General features: G+C 46.7%; 1 protein-coding gene across 1 annotated transcript in view; it reads left to right on the top strand.

The window, feature by feature from the left end:
• The window catches only part of GSAP (gamma-secretase activating protein), a 39,444-nt gene that overhangs the window by 25,675 nt on the left and 1,544 nt on the right, over nucleotides 1-12,225 (top strand). Inside the window, exons 22-30 of the mRNA XM_026046431.1 lie at nucleotides 77-108; nucleotides 1,182-1,243; nucleotides 2,664-2,759; nucleotides 6,756-6,826; nucleotides 7,338-7,432; nucleotides 8,665-8,784; nucleotides 9,912-9,973; nucleotides 11,564-11,668; nucleotides 11,800-11,893. Of these exons, the coding sequence (XP_025902216.1) occupies nucleotides 77-108; nucleotides 1,182-1,243; nucleotides 2,664-2,759; nucleotides 6,756-6,826; nucleotides 7,338-7,432; nucleotides 8,665-8,784; nucleotides 9,912-9,973; nucleotides 11,564-11,668; nucleotides 11,800-11,893 (737 nt within the window). The remainder of the gene's footprint in view (nucleotides 1-76; nucleotides 109-1,181; nucleotides 1,244-2,663; nucleotides 2,760-6,755; nucleotides 6,827-7,337; nucleotides 7,433-8,664; nucleotides 8,785-9,911; nucleotides 9,974-11,563; nucleotides 11,669-11,799; nucleotides 11,894-12,225) is intronic.

Raw genomic sequence — 12,225 nt, 5'->3', positions numbered from 1 at the left:
TAAGCTTTTTGATGTCCTAGAGAAATTCTGTAGAGCAATATTTGTGAAACAAGTCAATTTTTGTTTCCAACCCCAGGGTGTTGTCTCATCTGGACACTTGGGACTGCGGTGAGTAAAACGTATGTGTAGGCTTTAGCTGGAAGGTTTGTTAAGAGTCTTTCCATCTAGCTCTTCTTGGCTGAAAAACACAGATTCACAGATTCACAGAATATTTAAGGTGGAAGGGACCTCTGCAGATCATCTAGTCCAACCTTCCTGCTCAAGCAGGCACACCTACAGCATGTGGCACAGGGTGGCATCCAGGCGGGTTTTGAAGACCTCCAGAGTAGGAGACAAAACAAACTGCCACGTCCATTTTCAGCACTGAAGAGTTTGAGGGATGAAGATGACTAGTTAATTACAGGAAAACCAGGTTCTTTCTGGTAGTAGTGATAGAATCATATACTGACTAGGAGTCCTTTATTTCTTATTACTGCTACTTAAAGGTTCTAGCTTAACATAAGCCTTAAACCTTCCACTGCCTAAGACTTCATTTCTCCAGGATTTTTCTTCTGGAGCAGAGTGTAGGTGACCCCATGTTACTGCTGACTCTTGTCCCTTTAGAGCTGCCTCAGGTTCAGTCTCCTGGCRTGTTTCCAGAGATGCTCATTGATAAATCAGTCAGGTTTTCTGCTCTTCCTCAGGACTTTCTGGATGGGTGAATATACTTTTCGTATATTCATCTTCCATGTAGATGTTTCTYTACATCAACAAATCAAAATAACAGAAGCAGACAGGCTGTTGAAGAGGGGCTCTTTCCTTAGAGAAGCCAACYAGCTGTTTGCACTGATGTATCCAGGTGGTTGTCCTAGCCCTTAATTACCACAATGTGATACTCCTTTTAAATATCAAAGAAAAGGACATGCAAATGGAATGGGAAATAGTGCAACAGGCTTGTGGTGTTTATGCAAAGACCATGTTGAAACATTTGAGGAGAAAGATGGAAGATATGGGGTTATTTCCCATTTCTGTGTTCTCTTAAGCAATCCTTGATTCTGTCCCTATCTTAGTTCTTAAGGTGAGTGAAGAGAAGCACAACTTTTGTTGTTGTGTGTGTTTTTCTGCTGCTTTTAYAGTTGATTGCAGTCTCCTGGTGTTTCTGTAGCACCGTGTCCTTGAGTGATTCTTGCTGTTTCTTTCAGAGGAAAGGCTCCCCCCTCTCTTCCAGGAGGAGGACGCTCAGCAGCAGCTGCTGATGGGACTGGTACGTGCTCTGCTCACCCTGCACGCTAGAGGACGCACAAACTCAGCAAATTCAGGACTTCAGGCTCTACGTCCCAGTGCTGAGGAGGAAGCTCGCTCAGAGCAGCAAAGAGACAAACCTGATGTTCCCTAGAGTGTCAGAGTTCTTGGCTTCCTTCTTAATAGGTCAAGATACCATGAGGCCCAGGAGAAAAACAGTAGGAAAAGGTTAAATTGTCAAAGCAGCTTTCCCCAGTACAACTTTTCTGTGGCTAGAAACTCTTATTCCATCTTTCTTGAACTTCATCTTAACCTGCTGTTTTTTTTAGACTGCTTTAAGCCCTTAAAACCTGCGTTGGTTATTTCCCTTCCCAGTGATTCTGTTGGAGAAGATCATGGAATATTGCCCTGCTTCTCCAGTTAACACCTTCTGACTGGTGACRTCTTTTCCCTCTACCTCACTTCGAGGACTGTTCTGAGACCACTGCCTCTTTTCCCCATTTTTCCCCAGTGATTTCTCTTGTTTTCATCTCTTGCCCTAATGCTTCTGGATGTTAACCTCAACCCCCTGCTTTTCCTCCCTCTGTCTCCGTGCACATCTTAGCTTGCCTCTTGGTCTTTTACTATTAGATGCTGTATCACCAACTTAAACTCTTCAGCTTACCTCGGAAAGCCTCAATTCTGCATCTCTTAAGAGTCCAACTGACCTGTCAGTCCAGCGCCTCCATGWTTCCAAATTCTGCCTCTCATCCTCTGAAACTTTTGCATTCTTTCCCTTCAGTTTACTCAGAAGCAAGAAGCACATCTTCCCTCTCTTTTCTCTCTGCTTTCCCAGCAACTGCATTGCCTTCCTCTCACACGGAGACTAATCTGCTTGTAAACTGCTCGAGGCAGAAGTGGGTTTTTTAGTTATTTAATGGACTTTGATACAAGTAACGATTCATAGTATTGCTCAGTCAGGAGCCAGATGTGCCAAATCACAGAGGAGAAGTCACCTAATATTACAGGGAGGGCACAGCTCAGACAGTGGTGCAGACCTTTTCATAATAATTAGCTGATTTTAAAGACTTTGTATTTGATTTTGCATTTCATTAAGTATTTTTATTTAACTTGAAACTCAGTTGTGCTAGTGCTAGTTAACTGTGTTAAGTCCACACATTTATTTGTATATAATAATTAGTTTTACTCTCAAAATTGCCATTCATGTCAAAAACTTTTCTCCTTGCTGTTCTTTTAGAAGAAAGGTAAGGAAAGCTGTAGCCAATACTTACCAAGTTTAACTTGGTTTGACTTGAAGAAATTTAACACATCTAAGCTTTTTCTTAAGAGCCATTGAAAGTTAACTTAGTACTCATTTGGGTAGATTATAGTATATTTTTTTAGTAGCTTTTGAGTCTTTCAAGAGAGCATAGGAACTCTGAATTGTTTCCTTGTTTTTCTAGATGGTCGCCCAGCTAAAGGATCACCTCATGAGGCATCTCCAGTACGTAGGAAAAAAGAAGATTGACCAGATAGTTTTGGATTACGTTGCAAATCTGGTTAGTGTGAGTCCCTACTCGCTAATGTGAATAAGCATGTAAGGGTTGGGGGCAGAGGGAGGTGTGTACGCTGTGTTCATACAGCATGTGTGTGGTGGGAGGAGGCTTTTTTAAAGTTATTTTTCCTCTAACTATATCTTGCTGCTTAATAATTATGTATTTATAGACTAAATAATAATGCTTACACAGTATTTAAAAGAATCATGCTGGACACTCAGAATACAGAACAATTTCCTTTTGCAGCTTGTACATATTTGGTCTGTTCCCAGAAGTGAAAATCTGAACTCATCCTGAAAGTGCCAGAGGAGTGTTAGAACCATTTATTTTGTTTGCTATAATCTGCCTTATGGTTTGAACAATGAAGGTGCCTCTGCTGGGGAAAGGTGGATTAAGAAAAACAATTCACCCCAGTGCAGTGCAGAAGTTAATTTGCAGCAGCCCAGACAACCCCATATAACCTGCAGTGCAAACTTGCTTCAGCTTCCTTATTTTTTCAGTTTTTCAYCATTTTGAGAGAAACTTGAAGAAGTAAGTTGTAAAATAGGAGCCTGTTGCTGTGCATAGAAATTATTGTAGCTGTTTTTCTTCATCTTCGTCCCAAACGATCTCAGTGCAGCATGCAGAGTGAGGCCACTCCGAGCTCACCTGGCAACTTGTCAGTCCCGTTGTTTGTGCCAGCCCTGGGTTCATTAGAATTTAATCTGTGTAGCCACTGGRTGCCAAAAACTCCCCATCCTGCTGGTTCCTAAAGCTGGACATTTCCAGAAATTTACTTTGCTGGTGCCTGCATCTTTTCAGAAGTCTTGTGCAGGTCAGTTGCATCAATAATAGCTGCCCCACCACAACGTGTTGAGGTTACCGGTTCAAGTTTCACTCTACCAGTGAACCAGCTGGTCAAGCTGTATTGCTGGTGTGTAGCTCCAGCTACACCTATTTATGAATTTCTATTTATGAATGGAAAGGGAAAACTAAGGGCTGATAAAAATAGGAGCAGTATAGCACAGTCCACTTTTGTTTGTGAAACGGTGCTGAAAAGAAGCAGAATGTGTGCTCCGCTTCAGGACTTTTCAACTTTTTTTTAACTTCACTAAAAAATAATTCCATTTATAGACTTCTGATTTTTGGTGAAGATACTCTAAACAAAGACAAGCCCTTGTCTTGCACATGTTGCTAGATCATTTATCTATAGAAACCCTTTTATTGTTAGGCCTGGGTTCCTGCTTCTCCTAGTCAGAAATTCTCACATCTCTGACCTTTATATATTCTAAGTGTTTGGAAGCAGGGAGTGAATCATTTCACTGCTTCTCCTAACAGTTTTCTGTGATGCCAGCTGTGTGTAGCAGTGCTACAGCTATGAGACAGGCAGGATTTGAAATGAATTGGCTTGTGTGTTTGCCTCCTACAGTCTCTTTATGGCAGCTTTACTCCCTGGCTGCCCTTCTCAGAAGCTCTTTCAGCTGAACAGGTAGGTGGGCAGCCTGTCTGTAGAAGCAGCCTGGAAGAGGAGGCAGAGTGAACAGGCAGGGAGAGCAGAATGGGCTGGAGAAAGAGCCCTGCAGGTGACTGCTGTGACTGCACCTGCTTGGCAGGTGTCTATAGCTCATTAGYGGAAGTGTTCCCCGCTGGGGAGAAGTAGAAAAAAGAGTCCATTTGGATTTGGGTTTCCGCAGAAGGAAGAAAATTCCCTCCTATCCCCTACAGAGCCTGGCTTCTGGAAGGCAGYGAGGCCTCAGCCTGCTCCCTTTGCTCCCAATGCTCTTGCTTTGGCTGCTGGTGGGGCTGCTCCTGCAGAAAATGTGTGGGAGTTGAGTGTTTCTTCTCCTTAATGACTTCAGGGGAACTGGAGCTTCCTCAGCACCTCGGCCCAGAAACACGAGTGTTTCAAGATGAGAAGGCGCTGCTGAAGATGTTAGCCCAGGCCCTCCTCCGTGCAGCCACCCCTCTGTCTTCTCCAGATAGCTCTGAGCTCCCCAAGGGAGATCTAAAGCCTTCCTAGGAAAAAAAAAAAATATATATATATATATATATATATATATATATATATATATATATATATATATATATATATATATATATATATTTTACCTCATCATTGTGAAGAGTGGAATGGTTTTGTTGCAAAGGAATTTTTCTGGTTCCGCCAGAGACCCATGGTTAGCTTTGAACAGGAGGCTGCCCGTGCTGCTTCTGGAAAACAGATGTTTCCTTTCCCTTGTGCCCTTTGTTTGCGCCTTTCGTACTGAAAACGCTTTGGGACGTGGCTTCCTTTCCCCATATGTTTTGTGCAGTGCCCGTGGTGACGGRTGTCCAGAGCGAGTCGTGTCACCGCAGAGGACAGCGTGTCAGGAGCTTGTGTGGGTTTGGATTTAGATGTTCGGTGTCACAGCCCTGTTGACTTTGACTCTTATGTTGCTGTCTCGGTGACCCTGCAAAAGCTGTGAAGGGTTAGATGTGTTCTTAAGCAAACAACATTGATTATGAAATACTGTCCTTGTGAAAGTCATTTTTGTTGTGTGGGTAAGAAAAGATAACTYAATTTTAGGAGAAGCTCCTGTTCATCCCAGCCTCCCGAGGCTCAGTGTTGTCCAGTGAYGGCCCAAGGGGCAATGGGTGCAAGTTGAAACCCAGGCAGCCCCATCTGCGTGTGAGGAAGAACATGTTTGGTGGGAGGGTGCCCGAGCCCTGGCACAGGCTGCCCAGGGAGGCTGTGGAGTCTCCTTCTCTGGAGATCTTCCAAAGGCGCCTGGATGCCGCCCTGTGCCCCGTGCTCTGGGTGTCCYTGCTGGAGCAGGGGGTTGGACTGGATGAGCTCTAGGGGTCCCTTCCAACCTCAACCATTCTGGGATTCTGTGAATTTCAGACACAGCTTTCGCTGCCCAGGCAGGAGCTYTAGCTGCCCCCTGTGCTGGCTGCAGATGGAGCTTGTTTTGGCAGCAGCAGGTGGGACCCTTCTGACCCTTGTCTGAAAGCTGGAAGACACTCACTTCCTGGAGAGTGAGTGGGGGAAACCTGTCTTGGGGCTGAGAGCTTCAACTGCAGCCGGAAAGCGTGGACCAGGAAAATCCCAGGAGCCTGTCCTGTGTCGTGTGGCTGCTGCAGCACCCTGTGAGCGACACTGGGTTGGSTGGCGAGCCTAGAAGAGGCTGGTGCTACCGGGACAGAGGGGCAGCACCTCAAGAAGAAAAGGGAATGAGAAATAGGATTTCTGGCCTCTGGCCATCCTCTGGGTGTTGTGTAGCTTGTGTCCCTAGTTGCAGAGCAGTAATGTGGCCCTGCCTGCCTTRGGCTTCCGTGTCGAGCAGAGCCCTTGGGCTCTGCAATAAGGGATGCCCAGGAGTGTCTCCGTGGMGGTCCCGAGAGTGAGGGCTGTGCAGGCAGCTCCGAGGGCTGCAGCAGCCTCTGCAGCAGCTCCGAAAGGCCCTGCTGGTGGCTCTGCACACAGAAYGACACTCGGCGGCCAAGGGGTGGCTTTGCTGGGTTTACTTCCCTGTAGACAAGAAGGAAACCGGATCAAGGAGGGGAGGCACTTGCCACTCTCCTCTTTCCTATTTTGGGCAAGGTCTGTGAGGCTGGARGCTTTTCCCAGCAAACTGTTCCGCTCTCCTTAGCCTGCTCCGGTTTCACCTAGGCYACAGGGCCCCCTTCTTGGCGGCGCTCAGCCCTTTGGAGATGTTGCTTTTGCTTCGTGGCAAGCTGGTTGTGGGGAATTTGATGCAGGAGTCTGAGATCCATTGGTCCCTGAGAAGCAGCATATTTTGGGATACTGTGTGCCTACATGCACAGTGCTTGCATGAGCTGGAGCACTTACCTTAGGCTGGGATATTGTAAGCAGTTTGCCACTTTAAGCACTAGGAAGATGAGAAATTCTGAAGGCTGAGTAGTAGGACTCAGAAGGAAGTAGCAGTAGGAAAATGATAAATTTATAGATGAACTGATGGGTGAGGTGAAGGGACTGCTGTACAAGGACACCTAGACTTGTTCTGCTTTTTGTTTTAGCTGAAYTTGGTCCATCGAATGATGAAAGAAGTTTGGAAGAGATACCAGCTTCATTCCTGCATCTTCTGCTTGTGAGCAAGTAATTTGTTAACATTTTCAGCCTGTCTTCCAACATATGGCCTTAACTTGGTGTTCAACAGCACTTACTGCTTGCACAGTGTTTACTCTGTACTGTGAATATCATTTTTAACATGGGATAGGAGATGGTCTATGAGCATTTACCCATTTTGGTGACCCTCTAAGCTTAACATACTCTCATACACACTCGTACTGTGTATATATTCACATATGTGTATATATTCACATATGTGCATTGAGCTCAGAGTTGCTGAGTTCCCAGTGCCCTCACGCTAGGTAATAGGTGTTAAACATCAATGAGGAACAAGTCCCAGCAGCACTCAGCACGTTCCAGTCCCTTAGTGTAATTACCAGCTATCAGGGATACTYGCAAATAGGTGGGAGTGGGACAAAGGAGCCACCACGAAAACTTTGTAGATCCCTGTTTAGATGAAGAGCTGCTGGGGGGCMGCGGCGCGCTGGGCCGCCCCGGGGTGCTGACGTGTCCCGCTCTGTCCCGCGCAGCCATCAGCGGGGAGGCGCYGCCGAGGTCGCCGTGTTCCACATCATGAGCCGCATTCTGGAAGCTGCCAATGGCCTCTGCCTGCCCTTGCCTCCAGGTGAGCTCCGGGGGTTGCCCTCCTCACACGGGATGAACCAGCTCTGAATTCGTCCCAGGGGAGCAGCACGTGGGTCAGGGCGGCGCGGGAGCTGCTGAAACCCGTTCAATGTGCTCGTGGAGGGGAAGACCCCCCATAGACACAAGCAGCAAAGCCAAGGGGCTGCAGAGCCAGCAGGTTAGGGCTGGGGATCTGTGTTTTCCGACTGCAGTGGAGTGCTTGGGCACAGCTTTAGCTCAGAACTAAAATGTAGATTTCTGTTTATTTTTCTTAAGCAACTGGACTTCAGCGTCAAGGGCTACAAGGGAAAATACTCTCCAAGAGGAAAAAAAGTGGGTTTTGTCACGCTGCTGCCCTGCTAGTATTTTCTTAATTTTGTCCTGAAAGGATTGTCTTCCCCTGAGATGGAAGAGTTGGCCAAGATGGCCTTTTTTTTTTTTTTTTTTTAATAAAGGGAAAGACTTTTTAGCATTGAGTATCTAGATTTTCTAGGACTTAATCTGTTAAAGCAGACAGGGATTTACAGCCAAGCTCTGTAGATTTGGATTAAATTTTAGTCCAGTGAAGAGCTCAAGATCTATGTTGCTTTGGGCTTGCACACAGAGAGGCTGGTCCGTGTGGCACCAGCAGGTCCCTGTGGCACCGAGGCCTGCYTGTAAGCACAGGCTGGCACAAAGGGACCGAAGGGTCTCCTGAACTTGATCAGAAAACATAAAATAGAGTCTGGTCTGATTCTGCCTTTGAATCTTTTTCTGCTTTACTTTTTTGGATCTATCTTCAGTCTCTGATTTTGATCAGTTTGTGCTGCATACTTGCATTTTGTGTGGACAGATGTTGCCATGTGGTGGTTTCATTTGATGCCAGACYAGTCATCTGGCTGAGGTAAGTGGGAAACTGAAGCCTTGATGCTGGTTGCCTGGGCAAGCATGTGCATGGCAACCTCTTAGAGACTGTGAGGAGACCTTTATTGTTTTGGTAGAAAAGAAAGAGGAATAAAACACAAATTACTGGYGCACTTTGGATACAAGCTGGAAGCTTGAAGGTGTTTGACTGAATAGTCTGCTTTCCAGTGTCCTTAGTTTTCTCTTTCCGACAGGGATGTAGCTGGGAGAAAGTGAAGGATGTTGAAACAAGGCTAAGCAGCTTTTGATCAGCTGTTTTCCCTCACGTTCTGTGGACTTGTTAGACAAATACTACTTGGTGTGCTGACCAGGCCTGTCTCTCTCTCGTAGGTTTTCACACTCTGCACCTGGGGCTCGGTGTGCGATGTCTCCCTCTGCACACCCTCCTGCACTACATTGATAGCGGAGTCTTGCAGCTGACTGAAACGTGTGTCAGGAAACTGCTGGAAGGTGCAGTGAGTTTTGTCTCTTCAGCTGCCAGGGCAGTGATGTCCTGTCAAGCATTTGGACTTGGGTACAAGAGCCTGGGACATTCAGGGCCTCTCCCAGAGTGCTGCTCAGTAAYGAGGGTAGCGGAAGGTAGGGCCCAGCTGCAAAGAGCGGATGAGGGTAGGACTCCGTGTGCCCCTCATTGCAGGTAGATTTCAGCTAGTCATTTGTTCCATTTGCCAATATGTAGAAAAAGTCATGCTTACAAAAACACAGATTGCTACATAGTTGTTTGGCTTTGATTTAATTCTGTTTGGGTAAGATTATCTTAATGTTGGGACTTGCAAATGGCTASAAATTCTGTGTAGGGAAAGAATGATTTGAAATAAGCAAACAAATCTCACCCAGTAAAATATGGAGGTATGTCAAAGGGCTTCTGAGCACACTTTAATGTTAGCAAAAGAGGGAGCTAAAATCAGTTCTGAAGGACTGATCCATTTGTCCAGAGCTGATCCTGTCTGTGTGTTGAGTTTCCTCTCAGCGGGAAGGGAGCAAACAGCATCCACAGAGTGGGRCCATCAGGACCGAGGGCTTTGGAACCAACAGGGAGTGGAGAAACTTGGCGGTGTCTGTAGGCGGCCATGGTCACACTCGTGTTAAGGCCATTTCTCACCTTGGAGGGGGAGAGGAGGGAGCTGCAGCTGAAGCTGATCCCGCCGTGTTCCTGACTTTCAGGAGCTGCAGCCTGTCTGAGCTCTGGCCAGCACACATCTCGTTGCAGCTGCAGCCTTTCCCTGTGACCTCCTGAATCCGCAGCGTGCAGGAGACGGGCTGCAAGGCACTCTAGTCTGGGGCCGTTTTTCTTGATACGTGAAATAGTAAATATATTAAAATWAAAAATATGGGGAGTTCTACCTAGTGAGAATGTTTGAGCTACTCTACAAATTGTTACCCAAAATGAAGTTACGTACAAATAAATATATTTATATAAACTATATAAACAGCACTCATTATTAGGCCTTATTTTAAACTAATTTTTTTTTCATTACAGAGAGGAATCTAGTTTGAAATGTCTTCAGYGGAAGTTGGAAGTTCTAGTTACGTGATTGCCATAAAAAGATTTGTTAGSTTTGGTTTCTCTCTTGTAGATCTGGACAACACTGAGAAGAATGAAAGGCTCAAGTTCAGCATTATCACAAGGCTTCCTGAGGTAACTTCTTGGATGTCACTTCTTGGATCTTGGGATGGATGTGAAATTCCTCCTCGGGCATAGGATCAAGCCAGGGGAAGACTTTGCTGGGATTCAGATGGGTGTAACCGAACCTTTGTCCATTTTCTCCATCTGCTGCTCGTATCCTGTAGGGCTCTCTGGCATCCCTAAGTATGGGTCTATCCCTGGTGCTTTCCAGTGACTCCAGTTTCCTGCAGGAATCGAACAGGCCAAACTGGCACTGCTCTACTGCTCCACCACCGTGAWGCACTGAAGTTTTCATAGGGTTTAAGGGAAGTTGTTGGGATTTTTTTGTTTATATGATGTCACTGAGCAGGGGAGACCCCGGGGTTCTCCCTGGCAGTGCCTGCGGGAGAARGGCCCGTCTCGGCACAAGCTGCTGCCTGTTCTGTGCAGATGGCTGCGTGGCCACGAGTGCTGCTTCCCACTATCCCTTCACAGAGACTTCTTTGTTGGGAGCAGCCTGCGAGGGGCTCGCACAGAGGAGCCCACACAACGATCTCTGTTCTCTCGCTTTGAGCCCGGCTTGGGAGGTCAGTGAGGGGCCGTGTGAGGGGCCACGGGGGCCACTGCACCCTGCCCTGAAGGGAGGAGCTGCAGGGGACACAGCTGCTGGCCCTGCACAGGGGCCTCAGGGCCTCGTTGTGTCTGTGTAGAGTTTTTTGGGGAAAAAAAAAGCAGAAAGGGGTTTGTTTGCCTAGAAGGGCGCTCGGAGGTGCCTTGGACTATTTGAAGTTCGGGTTACATGCGCTGGATGGCTTCAGTGGAATCAAAACCAAGCATTTCCTCAACAGGGAGGCTGTTCGGCGTCTCCTAAATGAGCCCTTTCAGTAGCCTGTGTTTCCTTAGGCTGAAAGGGAGGAAGCAAAGACTGGMTTAGGAAAAGAGCAGGAGGTAATTTCAGTGTGCCCCTATTTGATTGCTTAGTGGTTCGGATAGGAAGCTCTGAGGCAGAGTTTGAATCTCCTTGTTTTCACTTGGGGAAAATGTGAATCAGTGTAACCAGTTCCCTGGCCAATGTCCTAAATGAGGCATTGGGATTATGTTCCCATCACATGGGGTGCTGCTTCTGTGAGGAGGAGGAGGAGGAGGAGGAGGAGGCCAAGCTGGAGTTTCATGATGGATAAACCATCGTTCGAGCCTCAGCCCGTGTCTGAGCGTCCACACAGAGGGGAACAGGGCAAATGGGATAGACTGATTGCTGGAAACTACAGGGTTCCTTGGGAAGTGACTAGCAAGGAAGGAGTAGCAAGTTGTCTTTAAAATAAAATATGCTTCCCATGTTCCATTGGAGCCTATTCCAATCTCTTGGTTACTGTCTGTTATCGCATAGCCCCATGGCTAAAAATTATGACCCATTAACTTTTATCACCAGTGTCTGAAAAGTCTGTGTTATGGTCCGTATATCTTTTTTTTTCCTTTTTGCCAAAAACTGCATGTTGTTTTTGTGGTGGGAAGGGGTGRAAATTGGCCAGTCTGATTATGTATGTGCTGGTTGCTTTTAGATGTGTTTCTTTTTTGTTTATTTTTTAATTCTCAGGATGTTTTTGTTTTTTAAATACTTACCAGGCCCTTGGTCAAAAAGTCCACCAGCTTTGGAATCACCCAGTAAATGCTAATTTCCTTGCACGGAAGTATGTGAAACTCTTACTGGAGAAGCTGGGCAAGAGACAGGTGAGAGAATATTTGTTTGTCTTGAGCTTTGCCAGTGCTGATGCTCGTGCCCTTGCCGTAGACCGTAACACACTGAGCATTTCACCAGCTACTGTGCAGCTTGGACCTAACTCGACACGTTCTCCTTGCAGCACCGCGGCCCCGTGCCCGAGAGACACCCGGTCCCTGTAGAGTTCTTGCCACTTAATTACCTGACCAATATTCTGGCAGAGATAGAGAGTCAAGGTAATGCTGACCGTGTCCTTCGGAGCACGGGTAATTGCTGCGTTTTGGTTGTATGTTGGCCGTGTTGATAACTGCGTGTTCCAGGGCTCTGCTCGTGTCTGGCCGTGCAGGTCTGGGTCTCTTTCTGGTGGGGGGGGGAAGGTCTGAGAACTTACAATCCATCCTTTCCTCCGAATCCCCTGTGCTGAGTCCACTAAACTGGCATTTTCGAGCACACACCTCGTTGCATTTGGCTTTTTGCTCACTGTGGCCCAGGTCGTTTTAAGATCTTTTTCTGCTTAGTTGTGACAAGAGGGATCGAGGACACTCCGGTGCCTTGAAAATAAGTCTGC

This window comes from Nothoprocta perdicaria, unplaced genomic scaffold (genome assembly GCF_003342845.1).
Source record: "Nothoprocta perdicaria isolate Ctin4 unplaced genomic scaffold, notPer1 scaffold_44, whole genome shotgun sequence".
NCBI lineage: Eukaryota > Metazoa > Chordata > Aves > Tinamiformes > Tinamidae > Nothoprocta > Nothoprocta perdicaria.
This window is presented reverse-complemented; position numbering and strand designations above follow the sequence as displayed.